Below are 21,708 nucleotides of genomic sequence, written 5' to 3' on the forward strand. Positions count from 1 at the left end.
TTCACTCTTTCCCTGCCATCCTTCCCTGTGCACACCAGCTCCTCGGCAGGTCCATAGACCTCAATCGTCTGATCACCCAGCGCGTCTCAGCTGCCGTATATAAGTCCTTGGAACTGGCGATTGGACGATTTGAAAGTGAAGATTTGACCTCCATAGTTGTAAGTACTGGAACAAATTTTACTTTGCCCTATGGATAAATTGGAGTAAGAGTAGGTCCAGTTGTTGTATAGGTAGGTAATAAAGGAGAGGCCGGGCGTGGTGGCTCAAGCATGTAATCCCAGCACTTTGGGAGGCCAAGGTAGGTGGATCACGAGGTCAAGAGATCGAGACCATCCTGGTCAACATGGTGAAACCCCGTCTCTACTAAAAATACAAAAAATTAGCTGGGCACGGTGGCGCGTGCCTGTAATCCCAGCTACTCAGGAGGCTGAGGCAGGAGAATTACCTGAACTCAGGAGGCGGAGGTTGCGGTAAGCCGAGATCGCGCCATTGCACTCCAGCCTGGGTAACAAGAGCGAAACTCCATCTCAAAAAAAAAAAAAAAAAAAGATCACTCATTGAGCATGGCCTCTCCCAAGCCTCTTTTCAGCATCTGCATTCAGTGTTCACAATGCTAAATTGACCTTACGAACAAATAACCCCAATCTTGAAAAAAATCACCAACTATAGCAAAAGGTAGCACACCACTTAATAACATGTTTATATGTTAGTAGTAATGAGCTAGGAGATAAAAATGTTTAACTTTTTACGTAATAATCACTAAAAGATGTCTATTTTTGGAAGTGAACCTGACATGATAAAATTTATACGAAGGAATGTAAGAATTCCAATGCAAATTCTTTTTCTTGAGTAAATTGAAAAACAAAGCATTCTTTTAAATGGAGAAACTTTGATGAAAACCATAAAAATTGGCCAGGCACAGTGGCTCACATCTGTAATCCCAACACTTGGAGAAGTCGAGGCAGGCAGATCACCCTGAATTCAGGAGTTCAACACAAGCCTGGCCAACATGGTGAAACCCTGTCTGTACTAAAAATAAAAAAAAAATTAGCCAGGCATGCTGGCGGACACCTGTAATCCCAGCCACTCAGGAGGCTGAGGCGGGAGAATCATACGAACCCAGGAGGCAGCGGTTGCATTGAGTCAAGGTCATGCCATTGCTCTCCAGCCTGGGTGACAGAGTGAGACTTTGTCTCAAAAAAAAAAAAAAAAAGCAATAAAAATTAATTTCTTAAGTAGTCTAGAGATTTCCTGTAATCACCACTGGATTATAAGTATTTGATAAAATTATATAAAATCATTACAAAGTTTACTTGGTAAAACACACTGTCAAGATTAGCAAGTGCTACTCTGACTTTTAAAAGGATAACAGGGGAGGAAACACTGTCAGGTGTCAGAAATATATTACATGTCAGTAATAAATGAAATAGCGTGATGTTTGTTTGGAAAGCAAAAGTTAAGCAGCCCAGAGGAACAGAGTAGAATAGGGCAATTCACCTGGAGAGCTGGGGAGGGGCAGTCATGCTTGTCATGCTTGTCCTGTTAATGGAAGGAAAGAGCAGAAGGTACCTCCATAAGGACGGGAGGGACCACAGTTCCAGAGAGGGCAAACCCCTCAGCCCAGCGTTGGGGTATTACAATTGGTTTTGCAGTAGAAGGAGGGACCACAGTTCCAGAGAGGGCAAACCCCTCAGCCCAGCGTGAGGGGATTACAATTGGTTTTGCAGTAGAGGGAGGGACCACAGTTCCAGAGAGGGCAAACCCCTCAGCCCAGCGTTGGGGTATTACAATTGGTTTTGCAGTAGAGGGAGGGACCACAGTTCCAGAGAGGGCAAACCCCTCAGCCCAGCGTTGGGGGATTACAATTGGTTTTGCAGTAGAGGGAGGGACCACAGTTCCAGAGAGGGCAAACCCCTCAGCCCAGCGTTGGGGGATTACAATTGGTTTTGCAGTAGAGGGAGGGACCACAGTTCCAGAGAGGGCAAACCCCTCAGCCCAGCGTTGGGGGATTACAATTGGTTTTGCAGTAGAGGGAGGGACCACAGTTCCAGAGAGGGCAAACCCCTCAGCCCAGAGTTTGGGGATTACAATTGGTTTTGCAGTAGAGGACAGCAGGCGAAAGAGCCAAGCAGCAGAATTTCCCAGGTTCATTGTGCTGAGAGTTAGAGACCTGCTGAGCTCCTAACTGAAAGACGACTAGAAGCCAAACTAGAGGTACGCCGGGTCTCGCCAGAACAGCAGCCCAGCCTTCACTCAGTTCTGTCCCTAAAGGGACCACGGTGTTGGGGCCCCAGCTCTTTATGCCTTGCAGGGGAGAGCAGGGGTATGCTCTGTGAAAGCAGCTGCTGTAGGAGCCTCCACAGTTTTAAAAATATACAGTGCTTAGCACTCAATTAAGAATTCCTAGACACAAAAGAACCTATGAGATGATTGACAATATAAACAAACCCTTTGGTGATAGTGACTTAGCACACAAGGACTTACCATAATTCTGATTAATATGCCCAAGAAGATGGAAGAAACGATGGATTAAAGAGATTAAAAGAAGACTTCCTTTTTTTCTTTTGTCTTTTCTTTTTTTTTTTTTTTTTTTTTTTTTGAGATGGAGTCTTCCTCTGTCACCCAGGCTGGAGTACAGTGGTGCAATCTCAGCTCACTGCAACCTCCACCTCCTGGGTTCAAGCAATTCTCATGCCTCAGCCTACTGATTGGCTGGGACTACAGGTGCGTGCCAGCATGCCTGACTAATTTTTGTATTTTTAGTAGAGACAAGGTTTCACCATGTTAGCCAGGATGGTCTCAACCTCCTGACTTCATGTGATCCACTCGCCTCGGCTTCACAAAGTGCTGGAATTACAGGCGTAAACCACCATGCCTGGCCAAAAAGGAGAATTTCATCAGAGAATTAGAATCTATAAAAAAGAATCAGGCCGGGCACGGTGGCTCGCGCCTATAATCCCAGCACTTTGGGAGGCCAAGGAAGGTGGATCACTAGGTCAAGAGCTCGAGACCATCCTGGTCAACATGGTGAAACCCCATCTCTACTAAGAATACAAAACTTAGCTGGGCATGCATGGTGGCGCAGCCTGTAGTCCCAGCTGCTTGGGAGGCTGAGGCAGGAGAATTGCTTGAACCCAGGAGGCGGAGGTTGCAGTGAGCCAAGATTGTGCCATTGCACTCCAGCCTGGGTAATAAGAGCGAAAGTCTGTCTCAAAAAATAAAAAGAATCAAATAGATATTCTAGACATAAAGAACATAATAATCTTGATTATGTATGTAGCAATTTGGTTAGTTTTTGTTTTTTATGTCATGCTTTTTTTGGTTTTTTATTTCAATAGGTTTTGGAGGAACAGTTTGGTTACGTAGATAAGTTCTTTAATGGTGATTTCTGGGATTTTGGTGTGCCCATCACCCAAGCAGTGTGCACTGTACCTACCCCAACCTCTTCCCTTGCATCCCCAAAGTCGATTGTGTCATTCTTATGCCTTTGTGTTCTCATAGCTTAGCTCACACTTACGAGTGAGAACACACGATGTTTGGTTTTCATTCCTTAGTTACTTTGCTTAGAATAGTGGGCTCCAATTCCATTCAGGTTGCTGCAAATGCCATTACTTCATTCCTTTTTATGGCTGAGTAGTATTCCATGGGTGTATGGAGCACATTTTGTTTATCCATTTCTTGGTTGATGGGCATTTGGGCTGGTTCATATTTTTGCGTTTGTGAATTGTGCTGCTATGAACATGCAGGTGCACGCATCCTTTTTGTAGAATGACTTTCTTTCCTCTGGGGAGACACCCAGGAGTGGGATTGCTGGATCAAATGGCAGATCTACCTTTAGTTCTTTGAGGAATCTCTACACTGTTGTCCATAGCGGCTGTACTAGTTTACATTCCTGCCAATCGTGTAAAACTGTTCCCTTTTCACCACATTCATGCCAACACGTATTATTTTTTTAGGTTTTGATTAAAGCTGTTCTTATAGGAGTAAGGCAGTATCACACTGTTGTTTTGATTTGCATTTCCCTGATACTGATGTTCAGCATTTTTTCAAACGTTTCTTGGCCATTTGCATGTGTTCTTTTTAGAATTGTCCATTCATGTCCTTCAGCCACTTTCTGATGGGATTTTTTTTTTTTTCCTTGATGATTTGAGTTCCCTGTAGATTCTGGATATTAGTCCTTTGTTGTGTGCATAGTTTGTGAATATTTTATCCCACTCTGTGAGTTGTGCTGAATTCACTTATCAGGTCTAGGATAAAAAGACGCCCGGCCATCTTTTTATTTTTTATTTGATATGCTGTTTGATTTGGTTAGTTAGCATTTTGTTGAGAATTTTTGGATCTATGTTCGTCAGGGATATTGGTCTGTACTTTCTTTTTTTCTTACATTCTTTCCTAGTTTTGGTATTAGGGTTACCCTGGCTTCATGGAATGATTTAGGGAGGATTCCCTCTTTCTCTCTCTTTTGGTATGGTGTCAATAGGAGAGTATCATTTCTTCTTTGAATGTCTGGTAGAATTCAGCTATGAATCTGGTCCTGGACTTCTTTTCGTTAGCAATTTTTTAATTACCATTTCAATCTTGCTGCTTGTTATTGGTCTGTTAGGGTATCTAATTCTTCCTGATTAAAGCTGGGAGGATTGCATCTTTCCAGGAATGTATCCCTTGCCTCTCAGTTTTCTAGTTTCCGCACATAAAGGCGTTCACAATAGCCTTGCATGATTTTCTGTTTCCATAGTGTCCCTTTCTCCCGTTTTGTTTCCAGCTGAGCTGATCTGGATCTTCTCCCTTTCCTTGGTTAATCTCACTAATAGTCTATTTGTTTTGTTTATCTTTTCAAAGAACAATTTTTTTTTTTTTTTTGAGACGGAGTTTCGCTCTTGTTACCCAGGCTGGAGTGCAATGGTGCGATCTCAGCTCACCGCAACCTCCGCCTCCTGGGTTCAAACGATTCTCCTGCCTCAGCCTCCCGAGTAGCTGGGACTACAGGCACGCGCCACCATGCCCAGCTAATTTTTTGTATTTTTAGTAGAGACGGGGTTTCACCTTGTTGACCAGGATGGTCTCGATTTCTTGACCTCGTGATCCACCCACCTCGGCCTCCCAAAGTGCTGGGATTACAGGCTTGAGCCACTGCGCCCGGCCAGTCCATTGTTTCTTTGTTGACTTTCTGTCTAGTGCTGTCCGTGGAGTATTGAAGGCCCCCACTATTATTGTGCTGCTGTCTATCCCATTTCTTAGGCGTAATAGTAATTGTTTTATAAATCTGGGAGCTCCAGTGTTAGGTGCATATAGATTTAGAACTGTGATGTTTTCCTTTTTATTGGACAAGTCCTTTTCTCATTGTATAATGTCCCTCTTTGTCTTCTTTAAAGCTGTTGCTTTAAAGTTTGTTTTGTCTGATATAAGAATAGCTACTTCTGCTCATTTTTGGTGTCCATTTGCATGGAATATCTTTTTCCATCCCTTTACCTTAAGTTTATGTGAGTTCTTGTGTGTCAGGTGAGTCTCTTGAAAAATGGCAGAAACTTGGTTGGTATCAATTCTGCAACTCTGTCTCTTTGCTGTGGAGCATTGAGGCTGTTGGCGTTCAGCGTTGGTATTGTGATGTGAAGTACTGTTCTGTTCATCATGCTAGTTGTGGCCTGAAATCCTTGTCGTCTTTTTTTTCTTGTGTTATTATTTTATGGGTTCTGTGAGATTTATGCTTTCTGGAGGTTCTGTTTTGGTATATTTTGAGAATCTGTTTCAAGATTTAGAGCTTTTTTTAGCAGTTTCTGTAGTGCTGATGTGGTCAGCGGTAAATTATCTCACCGTTAGTTTGTCTGAAAAAGACTGTAGCTTTCCGTTAGTTATGAAGCTTAGTTTCACTGGATACAAAATTCTTGGCTGATAATTGTTTTCTTTAAGGAGGCTAAAGATAAGACCACAATTCTTTCTAGCTTGTAGAGTTTCTGCTGAGAAACCTGTTATTCTGGTAGGTTTTCCTTTATAGATTACCTGATGCTTTTGCCTCACAGCTCTTAAGATTCTTTCCTTTATCTTGACGTTAGGTAACCAATGACTGTGTGCCTAGGTGATGATCTTTCTGTGATGAATATCCTGCGCATTCTTTGAGCTTCTTATATTTGGATTTCTAGGTCTCTAGCAATGCCAGGGAAGTTTTCCTTGATTGTTTTCTCAAATATGTTTTCCACAGTTTCAGATTTCTCTTCTTCCTGAGGAACACCAGTTATTCTTAGGTTTGGTTGTATAACAGAATCCCAACTTCTTGGAGGCTTTGTTCATAGTTTAAAATTCTTTTTTCTTTGTCCTTGTCAGGTTGGGTTAACTCAAAAACCTTGTCTTTGAGCTTTGAAGTTCTTTCTTCCAGTTGTTTGATTCTTTTTTTTTTTTTTTTTTTTTGAGACGGAGTTTCGCTCTTGTTACCCAGGCTGGAGTGCAATGGCGTGATCTCGGCTCACCGCAGTCCGCCTCCTGGGTTCAGGCAGTTCTCCTGCCTCAGCCTCCTGAGTAGCTGGGATTACAGGCACGCGCCACCATGCCCAGCTAATTTTTTGTATTTTTAGTAGAGACGGGGTTTCACCATGTTGACCAGGATGGTCTCGATCTCTTGACCTCGTGATCCACCTGCCTCGGCCTCCCAAAGTGCTGGGATTACAGGCTTAAGCCACCGTGCCTGGCCCTGTTTGATTCTTTTGCTGAGACTTTCAGGTGCATTTTGCATTTCTCTAAGTGTATTCTCCATTTTCAGAAGTGAGTGGTTTTTTTTTTTTTTTTGAGACAGAGTCTTGCTCTGTTGCTAGGCACCAGGCTGGAGTGCAGTGGCACGATCTCGGCTCACCGCAACCTCCGCCTCCCAGGTTCAAGCAATTCTCCTGCCTCAGCCTCCCAAGTAGCTGGGATCACAGGCGCGCACCACCATGCCCAGCTAATTTTTGTAGTTTTTAGTAGAGGTGGGGTTTCACTATGTTGGCCAGGATGGTCTCGATCTGACCTTGTGATCTGCCCGCCTTGGCCTCCCAAAGTGCTGGGATTACAGGCGTGAGCCACCGTGCCTGGCCACAAGTCTGAAAAGAGAGTCAGCGGAAGGCAGTGGGATAGGAACTGGTCTTATAGGTTGGGGCAAGTGGTCAGTTAAAGGTAGTAATCTTATCTTGAGGAGGGGAAGGGCGTCATGGGATACATGGACACACGGGTAGGGGTCATCTGTTACACACAGGCATCATCATAAGGGTGGGGATTATGCAAGCAAAGGGGAGGGTGAGGTAGATTACTTAGTTACAGGTGTGGGGGTCTTGGGAAACCCAGGGTCCGGGGGGATATTCCTCAAGGCTGAGTAGGAACAGTGGTTACAGGTTGCAGGTTGCAAGGGGAGAGCAATTAGTTGAGGCAGGAACAAGTTGTTTAACTTCTTTCTGTGGCCACCTGGTTACTTGTGGTTCCTTCAGACTTTCTGGCTCCTGGGGACCCTCTAGAGGTGTAGTGTGGGTCACCAAGGCTATAATGGCCAGGCTTGGACGCCTGACATTTCCATTCATACTTTTTTTAAAATTTAAGTTGCTTTTCACCTTTCTCTGGTGCCTCCTTGAGTAGCTTAACAATTGACCTTCTGAATTCTTTTTCTGGCAATTCAGAGATTTCTTCTTGGTTTGGATCCATTGTTGGTAAGGTAGTGTGATCTTCAGGAGATGTTGAAGAACCTGAGAAAGCTGGCTGGGCGCGGTGGCTCATGCCTGTAATCCCAGCACTTTGGGAGGCCGGGGCGGGTGGATCACGAGGTCAAGAGATCGAGACCATCCTGGTCAACATGGTGAAACCCCGTCTCTACTAAAAATACAAAAAATTAGCTGGGCATGGTGGCGTGTGCCTGCAATCCCAGCTACTCAGGAGGCTGAGGCAGGAGAATTGCCTGAACCCAGGAGGCGGAGGATGCAGTGAGCCGAGATCGCGCCATTGCACTCCAGCCTGGGTAACGAGAGTGAAACTCCGTCTCAAAAAGAAAAAAAAAACCTGAGAAAGCAAGCAGGGCTTTCAGGCTTCCTGCCTCCCCTCTGTGCCCATACCTGCACTCCAGGTTCCCCTCTGTGCCCATACCTGCACTCTGGGTTCACCCCGTCACCCAGAGTCTGTGCAGGAAATTTCACATTCCTTGAAGTCATTACAAAGTGCAGCTGCAGGTTGCCTTCTCCCTCTGGTCTTTCCCCAATTCCACTGCCAACCCTCCTCAAGGGTCCCTGTGAGACAGTCAGAGACAAAGCCAAGAGACTCCACAAGCCTCTTCCTACTGATTCCTCTGCCCCTCTCTAAATTCTGAGCTCCAGGTAAGGGCCAATCCTTCTCCCATTATCAGGTTTCCCCATGAGGATGTGTGTTCAGGGGCTGATGCTCCCCCCATCAGCTTTGGGTAGTCACCGTTTTTTGACTGTCTCACGGAGCCTGTAGAGGCAAGCCGCTTCCTTCAGAGGGTCTGTGGGTTCTCTCGACCTTCCTGGTGTGTTCCTCTGGTCTTTCTTGAAGCAAAAGTTTGCAATGAGTCTTCACACGCTTTATTTGTCTGTGTGGCAGCCTCTAGTGCCACCTTCTGTCCGCCGTTTTTCCCTGTGTCTGTAAATGGTGTGAGCACAGGAAGAGGCAAGACTAAGGAACGGGAAGACAGGCATTACAAACATCTGAACTGGGGAAAAGAGAAAAGTAACAATGAAACAGAAAAGAGAGTAAGAAACGTGGGAAACAGGAATGTTCCAGGAGATGAGAGCGAGAGTGGTGTCGCGGAAGACTCGTCTGAAGAGATGGCCGAAAGACCTTCACTTGGACAGAAGACACCAGCCTGCCACTCTGGTGTGCCCCCAACTACGCGTGCCGGAGCTAGGGCCAGAGCCACGGGGGGCCTCAGTGAGCTCCCCCCTGCCCAGCCACAGCTCTGGGGATCATCTCACCACCCCCAACTCAGACTCTTGGCTTGTGGAGTCTTTGAATCTTCAGGATTTCATCAGAGCTAGTCTGCAGTAAGCTTTAATGGGCTGGTCGTCTCCCCTTCTCCAGGGCACAGTCACTGCGATGCAGTCATTTCCACTGGGCGCGCAGGGGAGGGTTCACAGTACACATTTTCTAACAGGTCCTTTCTCCCCGTCATCCAAGGAGCTCCGGGTCCAAGGACTGTTTGAGGAGCCATGATTTCTTTTATGCTGATCCAAGTTAGACTCGTATTTGATAGACCCAGGCTTTTCCATTTATCCACATCAAATGAGACTTCCAGAGGCTGATTGTTTGTTCCAGCCCTGGGGACACCGCAGTCTGTTAACCAACACCGCATCCCTGTGTGTGGGCCAGGCCATTTGAGTACACATTGGCTGTGCTGCCCACCACGTGGCACCATTGGAGTCCCTGTGCGTGGGCCAGGCCATTTGAGTACACATGGGCTGTGCTGCCCACCACGTGGCACCATTGGCATCCCTGTGCATGGGCCAGGCCATTTGAGTACACATTGGCTGTGCTGCCCACCACGTGGCACCATTGGCATCCCTGTGCGTGGGCCAGGCCATTTGAGTACACATGGGCTGTGCTGCCCACCACGTGGCACCATTGGAGTCCCTGTGTGTGGGCCAGGCCATTTGAGTACACATTGGCTGTGCTGCCCACCACGTGGCACCATTGGAGTCCCTGTGTGTGGGCCAGGCCATTTGAGTACACATTGGCTGTGCTGCCCACCACGTGGCACCATTGGAGTCCCTGTGCGTGGGCCAGGCCATTTGAGTACACATTGGCTGTGCTGCCCACCACGTGGCACCATTGGCATCCCTGTGCGTGGGCCAGGCCATTTGAGTACACATTGGCTGTGCTGCCCACCACGTGGCACCATTGGAGTCCCTGTGCGTGGGCCAGGCCATTTGAGTACACATTGGCTGTGCTGCCCACCACGTGGCACCATTGGCATCCCTGTGCATGGGCCAGGCCATTTGAGTACACATGGGCTGTGCTGTCCACCACGTGGAACCATTGGAGTCCCTGTGCGTGGGCCAGGCCATTTGAGTACACATGGGCTGTGCTGCCCACCACGTGGCACCATTGGAGTCCCTGTGTGTGGACTAGGCCATTTGAGTACACATTGGCTGTGCTGCCCACCACATGGCACCATTGGCATCCCTGTGCGTCGGCCAGGCCATTTGAGTACACGTGGGCTGTGCTGCCCACCACTTGGCACCATTGGAGTCAAGGAGGCCAGGCTAAGGGTCTGCAGAGAAGAGCTCCCACAGAACTCTTCAGAGATGCCTGAGATGAGATCAGGTTTGACGGAGCTAGAACAGTAGGCCCTGCTGACTCTGGAAATGAATAAATCCAAATTCCCTCCTAACACAAAGCTGCCCACGGGAGAAGCTGCTGGGAATAGCGTGCGGGCTGGTAAGTGTCAGGTTGGTGGGAGGGGAGCCTGAGAGGCACGTCTCAGAAGGCTTGAGCCAGTGCTGTTACTGTTGGCCCTGGCACACCCCTCTTCCTCTTCAGAAGCATGAGAGGGCTTATTTCACTTCCAGACAAGCCACAGGTAAAGACAATGGTCCAGTCCCCTTTAGACAGATTGCAGTAAAAAAGAAAATGCGAGTGCACAGCAGTGTCCCTACAAACAGTGGAGGCGCATCATAGACACACCATGGACTGGAAACCGTAACCTCATCTTCCACAGTGAGCCAAACGAAATTAAGAAAGTGGTAGTTGCTCTGAAAGAATAATATAAATCAGAATTTTTAGAAATCCAGAAATAAGGTTATTAGAAAAAAAGTTTTGAAAAGAAAAATGATAAAAACTCATGAAAAAAATTAAAAAGAGAAATATTTCAAGACTGCAGACCTACACCAGAAACAACACAATGGATGACTTACAAATAAGAATGAAAAGAGGAACATTTTTAAAATCAAAAAGAAATAAAGCAGAAAAAGGAGTTGAAGGCTGGGCGTGGTGGCTCACGCCTGCAATCGCAGCATGTTAGGAGGCTGAGGTGGGCGGATCACGAGGTCTGGAGTTCAAGACCATCCTGCCTAGCATGGTGAAACCCCTTCTCTACTAAAAATACAAAAAATTAGCCGGGCATGGTGGCAGGCACCTGTAGTCCCAGCTACTCGGGAGGCTGAGGTTGCAGTGAGCCAAGACTGCATGACTGCACTCCAGCCTGGGTGACAGCGAGACTCCCTCTCAAAAAAAAAGAAGAGAGAAAGGATTTGAGAGGAAACAACTCAGAAGGCGGATGATGAAGATTCCGTATTCCTGTCAGATTCCTCAAGAAGAAAACCAGAGCAACAGAACAGGGCCGACTGGCATTTATTTCAAGAAAATCTTGGTAAAATAGAAGACACCTTGAATGTGTCTATTAAAAGCATATATCAGGTACTTGGTAAAACCAGCCCAAACTGGTCAACAGTAAGAAATACTGCATCTTAGCCTGGTTAAAGATAAGAAAAATAAATCATAAATATAAGAACGATATTGCAGTGAAAGTACTGGACTTTACAGGCGAGGAAGAAGTCTTTGGGCTGTCTGAGCAGAGCAGGCAGGGAAGGAAAATTCGATTGTCCTCAGACCTTCGCCAGAGCCAAGGAAAGGAAATGTGGATCAAGGGTTTGGTCCCCAGCCACATCAATCTTCTAGGAATAAAGGCTGCAGACAGATGGTAACGGGCGTGCCAGGGAACGGAAGATTGTTCATTCCTGGAGAGCAGACACTGGGCGCTGGCGGTGCGGCACGTGTCCCTTTGAGCATCTCTGCACCACAGAGCAGGGCCCGGCGTGTTTTTCCTTAGAGTCAAAGAGGCTGGGACTTAGAAAGAAACCACACCCCCTCTGAGACCCGGTAGAGCCCTTATTTATGGAGAAGCCGCCTTCTGTGAGTGTCATTTGGTACAGGCCATGGCGTTTCTGTTGGCAATGGCTAGATATGATGTTGAGTAAAATCATTGGTCAAGGCTTTGACCAAGGCCATTACTGTCCAATAGAAATAGAATGCAAGTCATATCCGTACTTTGAAATTTTCCCATAGTCACATTAGAAAAGGAAATGGGTGAAGTTGTTTTTAATGACATACGTAACTGAACCTGCCGCACCCCCATATTATCACTTCACAGCGTCATTCCTGTGGCAGTGTAATTGAGCTGGACATTGGGCTAGTCTCGCTCTTCCTTCTCAGTCTTTGAAATCTGGTCTCAGGTGGGAGCAGCTGAGCTCCGGCCCCGGCGGCCACATTGGAAGGTGCATCCTGGGCGAGCTCCAGCAGCAGCGCACATGAGGCCTTTCGAGGCCTGTGGGAAGGGACGTACATGCCCCACCACCCACGCGTGCCTTTCAGCGACTTTAGGCGCCTCAGAGGAAGCCGCTCAGCTCTGACACCCAGGGAGGCGCACTGCTGGCTGGGCTGTCCTGCAGGGCAGGGTGGGGGCTCAGTGGCTGCATAGAGGGAAGGCTGGCAGGAGCAGGCCATGCACACACACTGCCCCAGAGGGTACTGGACGGCAGAGGTCGGTGGCATGGAGGTGACTGCAGTGGAGAGAGGCATGGCCCAGTGTGGGTGATTGAAAAAATGGGGTGCCAGGAAGCAAGCTGATGTTACCTGTCAGAGCCTGTGCTCTCCGGGGGCTGCCTCAGTGCAGCCCTGCCAGGGATCATGAAGCCTGGGTAGGATCAGAGGCCACTGGTGCCTCCTTCCCGCCTGGACCAGCTCTGTCCCCTACCCCTGTCTTTGGTCCCACAGGAGCTGGACGGCCTGTTGGAAATCAACCGCATGACCCACAAGCTGCTGAGCCGGTACCTGACGCTGGACAGCTTCGACGCCATGTTCCGGGAGGCCAACCACAACGTGTCTGCGCCCTACGGGAGGATCACCCTGCACGTCTTCTGGGAGCTCAACTACGACTTCCTGCCCAACTACTGCTACAATGGCTCTACCAACCGGTGAGTGTACCTGCCGTGCAGGCGCCCACATGGGGGAGCTCGGGGGCCTCCGTCCCCGCAGGCTTCCTCCATGCCACCAGGTCCCTGTCTCTCACTCTTTCCACTCCACATCATGTCTCACAGAGCATGCAAGCCACGCCGGCCCTCCATTGTCTTCCGTGTCCACCCTCACATGGACAGTCACTGCTTTGCATGTGGAGCTTGAGTGGAGCTGCGTCTCCTGGCTTGCCGTCTGCCTGTCGGTGGAAAGGGGGTGACTGCTTATCATGCTTCTGTACTGGGATGTTGGGATTTGGGGAGCCACCCTCCCACCCACCACCCATGGTGCCACTGTGTTGGACAACATGAAGTGATATGATTGGTGGTGAAATGGTGGATGCTGGCAGTATCCTGAGTTCAGCCTCCTAGTGGGGCTTGAGTCCTGGGACAGCCCTGCCTTGGGCTCCGTGTGCCGGGCAGCCACCATTCTGGCTGAGGTTCCTTCTCTGCACGCTGAGCTTGGCTCACATACGGTGTCAGCGTGTGCCAGGGATGTGTGTGTGTCGCTCACTATGCCTTCCCACAGACACCAGCAGCCTGGGTGATGACTAGGGCCCCAAGCAAAGTGCCTGGCTGCTGAGCTCCATCCAGAGATCGAGGAGTGCAGGTGTGTGCACACTCGTGTTAGGAGCACTTTTACACATAAGTGCTGTGCTTACCCCTGGATCTCCATGTCCCACCCACATGTGGCTGAACTCTCCCGACTAAGGCCCAGAGTTTTGTGTCTCAGGAGACAGGGTGCCGCAGGCACATCAATTGAGGTCAGGAGTTCGAAACTAGCCTGGCCAACATGGTGAAACCCCATCTCTACTAAAAACAAACAAGTAGCCAGGCGTGGTGGTGCGCACCTGTAGTCCCAGCTATTCAGGAGGCTGAGGTGGGAGGAATCTGGGAGGCAAAGTGAGACTCTCTATTAAAACAAAACCCTGTTGAACACCCAGGTGTTCATTAGAGGTGCCAGAGATACTGAACTATACCACCCCTAGAAGTGCCAAAAACGCATCATGACAAGATCCAGCAGATTGACGAGTCAACCTTCTGCTCCCCGCAAGACACCCAAGGCTCTAAAAGACAGTGACAGGCCGGGCATGGTGGCTCACGCCTATAATCCCAGCACTTTGGGAGGCCAAGGCGGGTGGATCACGAGGTCAAGAGATTGAGACCATCCTGTTCAACGAGGTGAAACCCCGTCTCTACTAAAAATACAAAAAATTAGCTGGGCATGGTGGCGCGTGCCTGTAGTCCCAGCTACTCAGGAGGCTGAGGCAGGAGAATTGCCTGAACCCAGGAGGCGGAGGTTGCGGTGAGCCGAGATCGTGCCATTGCACTCCAGCCTGGGTAACAACAGCGAAATTCTGTCTCAAAAAAAAAAAAAGACAGTGACAAAGTCAAGACAAGCACCGTGACACTGAAATGCCCACCACCCAATCAGGAATTACTAGATACGCCAAGAGCCAGGAAAATGCGACCTGTAACCTGCAGAAAAATAGGTTTGTACAAAACACACAGAAATGACAGAGATGAAGGAATTTGCAGACAAGGGTGTTAGGACACCAGTTTTGCATATGTGCATGGATTCACAGTAAAACGCTGCAGAGATAAATGGCTGTTAGAGAATTAAAACTGAAATGCAGTATCAGGAATGAAAATTTACCTGTTGTGCCGAATATCAGATTAGACTTTGCAGAAGTTCAGTGAGTTTGTGATTGTAACAATGGAAACTGTCTGAACTGAAGCACCGGAAGAAAAACATGAGAAGGGCCTCAGCAAACTGAGACAAGGTCAGAGATTCTCATATGCCTGTGATTGGAATCCTGGTAAGAGGTTGTGGATGGGCAGAAAAGATTTCAAAATTAATGCCCTTGAGTTTCCCAGATTTGATGAAAAACGATAAACCTACAGGTACAAGAAGCCCAATCAACCTCAAGCAGGATCAACACAAAGGAAAACAGGCACTGGGCCCAGCACTAACCAGGGCACAGTCAGGCTGGAGCTGAGCCTCAGTTTACCCAAGGCACGTGCAGTGGGGGCTTAGGATGTTGGTGCTGAAGCTTAGTTTTCCTCTTGGGGTTGCAGTGACTTTGTCTCACTGCAAAGTCCTCCCTGAGACTGCCTTTGCTGCAGACACCAGCCACACATTTGGGGTCCTCGGGGCCACCTTCACTTCCAGCCAGCAGGTGACAGTTGAGGATCCGCCCTCCTCAGCAGCTCAGGCGGCAGGTTTCCAGCACTCACTGAACACAATTACAGTCAGTTCGAGGAGAGGATGCACATCAGAAGGACGCGTGGGGCAAAGTCTGGGAGGTTCCGTGTGCAAAGCTTCCCCTGTCCTCAGGGGCGTGTGATGCTCCTTGGTACTGCCGGCCCAGGACACTCACTCTGGCTGTGGGTCCAGTTTTGTTGGGGCTTCGTTGCACGGGCACAGTTGACTGAATCACTGGCCACGTGGCTGAGCTCAGCCTGCAGCCCTGCACCTCCCAGGAGGTTGGTCGTTCACCAGGCACAGCCCCAGGCCGTCTTTCTGCCGTGGCCAGCCCGTTGTTGAGTCTTCTCGCTAGCAAAGAGATAGTGTGGCCTCATGATACCAGTGATTCCCGTTACTCAGAAACGAGGGTGTAGATGGAGCCTCCTGGAACCAGGCCAGAGGCCACCAAATCCTACCGAGTCAGTCAGTATCTAAACTTGACAAATCCTTAAGTTGTAGAAATGTACTATTTAGAAATATAGAGGCCAAGCACAGTGGCTCACACCTATAATCCCGGCACTTTGGGAGGCCAAGACAGGCGGATCACTTGAGCCCAGGAGTTCGAGACCAGCCTGGCCAACATGGCAAGACCCTTTTTTTTTTTTCTTTTTTTTTGAGACGGAGTTTTGCTGTTGTTCCCCAGGCTGGAGTGCAATGGTGCAATCTCTGCTCACCGCAACCTCCATCTCCTGGGTTCAAGCAGTTCTCCTGCCTCAGCCTCCTGAGTAGCTGGGACTACAGGCGTGCACCACCATGCCCAACTAATTTTTGTATTTTTAGTAGAGATGGGGTTTCACCATGTTGACCAGGATGGTCTCGGTCTTTTGACCTCGTGATCCACCCATCTCAGCCTTCCAAAGTGCTGGGATTATAGGTGTGAGCCACCGCGCCCGGCCGGCAAGACCCTATCTCTACAAAAAAATACAAAAATTATGCATGGTGGCCTGTAGTCCCAGATACTCATGAGGCTGAGGTGGGAAGGAGGTTGAGGCTGCAGTGAGTCAGGATCACACCACTGCACTCCAGCCTGGGTGACAAAAAACGTGTGTGTTTGTGTAATATAAAATCTACATATAGAGATTATAAATTTATATATAATTCTGTGTAGAATAAAATAATGTACTATATCATGTATCATATACATGCATTTTGATTAAAATTTTAATATTATAGAGTAATTGCATTATTTTGACAGTTCTGTATCTGAGTTATATCACAGACAAAATAAATTAAGGCCCACTTTCTAAATCTAACCATCATTTTAAACATTCTAAGCAGGGAAAACATTGTTCTGCCGGGTGCAGGGGCTCACGAGGCCTGTAATCCCAGCACTTTGGGAGGCTGAGGCGGTCAGGAGTTCAAGACCAGCCTGACTAACATAGAGAAACCATGTCTCTACTAAAAATACAAAAAATTAGCCGGGTGTGGTGGTGCATGCCTGTAATCCCAGCTACTCTGGAGGCTGAGACAGGAGAATCGCTTGAACTTGGGAGACAGAGGTTGCAGTGAGCCAAGATGGCACCATTGCACTACAGCCTGGGCAACGAGAGTGAAACTCTGTCTCACAAATTGTGTGTGTGTGTGTGTGTGTGTGTGTGTGTGTGTGCTAAGCAGATGTGGAAAAGCCTCCTGTAACACAAGTGATGTTGTACCCTGTGTGGATTTGTACGCTTGATTTTTTCATTTGCTGTCCTCTCCTCCCCCAACGCCGCCATCCCTATCAGAGTTGAACAGAGGCTGATGGGTGTGCCATGGTTTTGAAAGTGTGCGGCCAAGGGTGTGAGCATTGCCCAGGAACCTCTGGGGAGTGGGTTCTGACCTTGGCGCCTCCTGATGGAATGCTCTTTCTGGAATGGGTGTAACAACACAGGCACAGGGACACACAGACACACACGCATCCACATGCAGGTAACACACATCGATACACGGACACACGCAGGTACAGATACACAGAGATGTATGCAGACACACACGCCCAGTGCTGAGGACTGTGGTGCCCTGGATATGGGCATGCTGACGGCACAGGCATCCAGGATCCTTTTGGAGAGGCACACGCAGCAGTACCACGGTAGGTGGTCAGGGGCCTAGTGGCTGCTCCCCTGCCCAGCGCACCCTCTCAGATGCGCACGTTCTGTTAACAGCAGGACTTTGACAAATACATCTGCTTTCATTTCCCAAAGGGCAGTGTGAGTTCGTCATGTACTTGGAATTACATTATTAGCAGATCCACAGCGTTTTCTTTCTTATACTTCTCTGTGAAAGTTTTGTGTATTTAAATGAAACCTTCCTGTTTGAGAGCCTTAGCCAAGTTTGATGTTTCTCCCTGAAAACGGACACATTTGAATTTTAGTGGCCCCTAATCCTTTATCAAGACATAATCTTTTACTAATCGAATGGGTTACAAATACTCAGAGGGGTCCCTGTTCTTCCCTGGTGCTGTGTGCCTAGTGATCTGAACCACCGGGCTGTCACTGTGCTCGTCACAGGCAGCTGCCCCACCGTGCTCACCGCATTAGGAAGCGCAGCAGAGCCCACGAGCTACCTGAGGCTTGCGTTGGGCTCGAGGAGGCCCTGGTACAATGTGCCGGGCCCTGGGGTTCCTGTTGTGGCTCCTGAGCTTTGGGTGCGTTTGTCATATTTGACTATTGATATCTCATTCATTCATTGGTTTTTGATTCACTAGAATTTTCCTGTTTGATGATTGTGTCAGTTGACTGGGAGGAAGATTTAGTAGATGGATTATGGAAAAGTTGTGAATTTTAAAGAATGATTGTTAAATTTGGTTTCTTTTCTTTTTTAAATCATGCTTAGGTTTGTTCGGACAGTGTTACCATTTTCTCAGGAATTTCAAAGAGATAAGCAGCCTAATGCACAGCCCCAGTATCTGCATGGATCCAAGGTAGGCACCTGTGTGCTGTCACGGGTTTCACATTCACAACGAAGCGTGTTTTGAAATGCAGTGTAACTGGTTTGGTCACAGTGACCTAAATATATCGCGCCATGTATGTTACTTTTTTCTTCCTTTCCATTAGCATTTTCCTGAAAAGTAGCGGTAATTTGAAACAAAAACCAGCCAACCAACCCAAAGAAGCCCTTCTCTGGAACTAGGGTGTACAAGGTGTTGGGCCAGCGTGGCCTCGTGATGGGTGTCAGGCTGGGGCTGGCCTCATGCCCAGTGAGAATGTTGAAAGATGAAAGATTATAAGCATCAAGCCGTGAGACAAAGAGGTCCAGGGTGGCTGCCAGGCCCAAAGCCCTGATGGAGGAGCTGAGCTGGAAAGCTGAGCCCAGGGAAGGTCTGACATCCAGAAACAAGGATGTCAGCCTGTGCCTGGAGGGCAGAAGCCCAGGGAACCCGGGTCTACCATGTGTGAGATGGGACCATGTCCACCCTGGGGGTGGCTGGGCTTGTCACAAGTCTGAGTATTACTAAGGGCTAGTTTCTTTGTTTCAGGCACCCCGTATGATTTAGGAAGGAAAATGCAAACACTAGCAGAGAAGAAAGATGAAATGAGCAGATATAAGTAGAATCCCCAGCCTCGGTGGAGCTGGGGGAGGAGCAGTGGCAGCAAGGTGGGGCAGGGGGCCCGGCTACCCTGTGAGGAGAGAAGCCTTCTTCCCTGCTGCAGGCTCTGTGGTGGGGCTGGGCTGCCAGCACTCATGAGTATTTAAGTGTCCTCACTTGTAGGAAGCAGGGACAATCATAGGATATTGTCTACTCCATCTGCAGAATGCCTAGAGCCAGGATGGGGAGGGCCAGGCCCTGCTGCCCGCACATGGCCTGCACCTGGGTGCCTTCTAAGGCACCAGCTGGGTCTGAGTTGCAGAAATGATGCTTCCCGCTCTTCCTTTCTAACCCTCTGTTCTTCAGTGTGAGATCTTCTCACTGCAGTCCTCTGGGTGCCTTCCTTACACGGCGGTGCCTTGGACCTAGCAGGAGCAGAAGCATTTGCACCTGGGAAGCAGCAAACACCGAATTGGGGCTTTGGCTTTTGGAGGGCCCGAGTCTCGGCATGCACTGCCTCTCTCCCACCCCTGAAAAGAGCAAGTGTGGGCCAAGGGTGGCTTTTAATGCAGTCAGAGCGTCCCTGAGCCGGAGAGAGGAATCGTCTTCTCACTGTGTCTCGACTGTGGTCAGTGATGTCATTAACGGATGGATGGCTCTTCAGGAAACAGGGTGGCTCTGGTAAAGATCATGACCTTGGAAATAGGTTCTCTTTTTGAAATGGAGTCTCGCTTTGTCGCCTAGGATGGAGTGCAGTGGTGTGATCTCAGTGCAGCCTCCACCTCCTGGGTTCAAGTGATTCTCCTGCCTCAGCCTCCCGAGTAGCTGGGATTACAGGCACCATTCCCAGCTAATTTTTTGTATTTTGTTTTAGTAGTGATGGGGTTTCACCATGTTGGCCAGGCTGGTCTTGAACCTGCCGCGTCTTCCCAGAGTGTTGGGATTACAGGTGTGAGCCATTGGTGGCGCTAGGACTGAAGTTGACTTTTACGCAATAATCAGTTATACTCAAAAGGGTGTTTCTTTAAAGGATTCAGATAAGTGTTCTGATGCTTCCGCTTCCAAAAGTAAAATGTAGTGTTTTAGGGCATAAAGAAATGTTATTTTAGAAGACAGGACTAGAAAGGTGAGCGAGTAAGAATACCTTCTTGGGTCTCTGTGAACTAAAAGTTTGCTTTGGGCTTCTCTTCACTTTGAAATTTTTAATCCCTGTTTTAGGCATAACAATAAAATAAGTTTTTGTCACTCCCTGATAGAGAGGTATTTGTGCAGAGGGTATCAGGCAGAGGGGCTCCTTCCCCACCCCACCCCTGCCCCCCCGCCGCCCCAAGAGGGCATCAGGACCGTGTGGGGCCCTGTGCCTGCAGCTCTGCTGGATCGAGTCCTGGAAGGGGCCTTGTGGGGTTGGCTTTTGAGATCCCAGGATAGCGCTGTGGTGACATCCTTGCTGCCCAGTGTGTCTGTGTGCCCTTGTGGTGTTAAAGGATCTTGACACGTTTTTATTCTCTAGGATTTTCCTCCAGGAGGGCAGAGAGGCACTGCCGCTTCCACTAAGACACAGACCTGAGCCCACAGTTCTGGGGCAGTGGTGCACATTTGCCTTGAGGTGGCCCCACACCATCAGAGCACCCTGCTCCCCTGTGTGCGTGGCCACCCCTCAGGGATGGTTCCAGGGAATGGGCACTTGGGGGCATTTGCAAAGCTGATGCCCTTTTGGAGGGAAAGAAATATTTGATGATACGAATTTGATTTTGTTTTGTTTTGTTTTGTTTTATGAATTTGATTTTTTTTAATTCAACTATTTGTAACTGAATTTGAACTTGAACCTCAATGTAAGAGATTTCTGCCTCCCTTTCAGAAACTGTGTTTGTGTCATTTTATTAGAAACAAAAACAGTGAATTGGGTTTTTTTCCAACAGAGTCTGTCACCCAGTCTGGAGTGCAGTGGTGTGACCTCGGCTCACTGCAATCTCCGCTTCTCTGGTTCCAGTGATTCTTGTGCATCAGCCTCCTGAGTAGCTGGGATTACAGGCATGTGCCACCATGCCTGGCCAATTTTTGTATTTTAATAGAGGTGAGGTTTTACCATGTTGGCCAGGCTGGTCTTAAACTCCTGACCTCAAGTGATCTGCACACCCCAGCCTCCCAAAGGGCTGGGACTACAGACGTGAGCCACCGTGTCGAGCCCTAAAACAGTAATTTTCTTTTTCTTTTCTTTTCTTTTTTTTTTTCTTTTTGAGAGGGAGTCTTGCTCTGTCATCAGGCTGGAGTGCAGTGACGCAATCTTGGCTCACTGCAACCTCCGCCACCTGGGTTCAAGCGATTCTTCCACCTCAGCCACCCAAGTAGTTGGGACCACAGACGCGTGCCACCACACCCGGCTAATTTTGTATTTTTAGTAGAGATGGGGTTACACCGTGTTGGCCAGGATGGTCTCGATCTCTTGACCCCGGCATCTGCCCACCTCAGCCTCCCAAAGTGCTGGGATTACAGGCGTGAGCCACCACGCCCAGCCTTCTTTTTGTTTTTTTTGAGACGTCTCACTCTGTCGCCCAGGCTGGAGTGCAGTGGTGCAATCTTGACTCACTGCAACCTCTGCTGCCCTTGTTCAGGTGATTGTCCTGCCTCAGCTTCTTGAGTAGCTGGGATTATAGGCACCTGCCAGTGCACTTGGCTAATTTTGATAGTTTTAGTAGAGACAGGGTTTCACCATGTTGGCCAGGCTGGTCTTGAACTTCTGACCTCATGATCCACCCACCTCAGCCTCTCAAAGTGCTGGGATTACAGGCATGAGCTACCGTACCCGGTAGTAATTAGACCCATACAAGTGGCATTGATGTTGGCCAACCACCCTATACATACTATGTAACACTTTTCAAGGGACCCGCTCAAAAAAAAGGCTGGATACTGAACAGATGATGTCTGAGCTGAGTTGTATGCGCACAGGAGGCAGCCTCTGTACCCACAGGCACTCATGCATGCCACAC

The 21,708-nt window shown here is 48.6% G+C and overlaps 1 protein-coding gene across 1 annotated transcript in view; it reads left to right on the forward strand.

Moving 5' to 3' along the window:
• CYFIP1 (cytoplasmic FMR1 interacting protein 1) overlaps positions 1-21,708 on the forward strand; it is a 104,336-nt gene that overhangs the window by 67,209 nt on the left and 15,419 nt on the right. The window contains 3 exon segments of the mRNA XM_078375649.1: positions 39-158; positions 12,733-12,932; positions 18,028-18,115. Of these exon segments, the coding sequence (XP_078231775.1) occupies positions 39-158; positions 12,733-12,932; positions 18,028-18,115 (408 nt within the window).

This window comes from Callithrix jacchus, chromosome 6 (assembly GCF_049354715.1).
Source record: "Callithrix jacchus isolate 240 chromosome 6, calJac240_pri, whole genome shotgun sequence".
Lineage (NCBI taxonomy): Eukaryota > Metazoa > Chordata > Mammalia > Primates > Cebidae > Callithrix > Callithrix jacchus.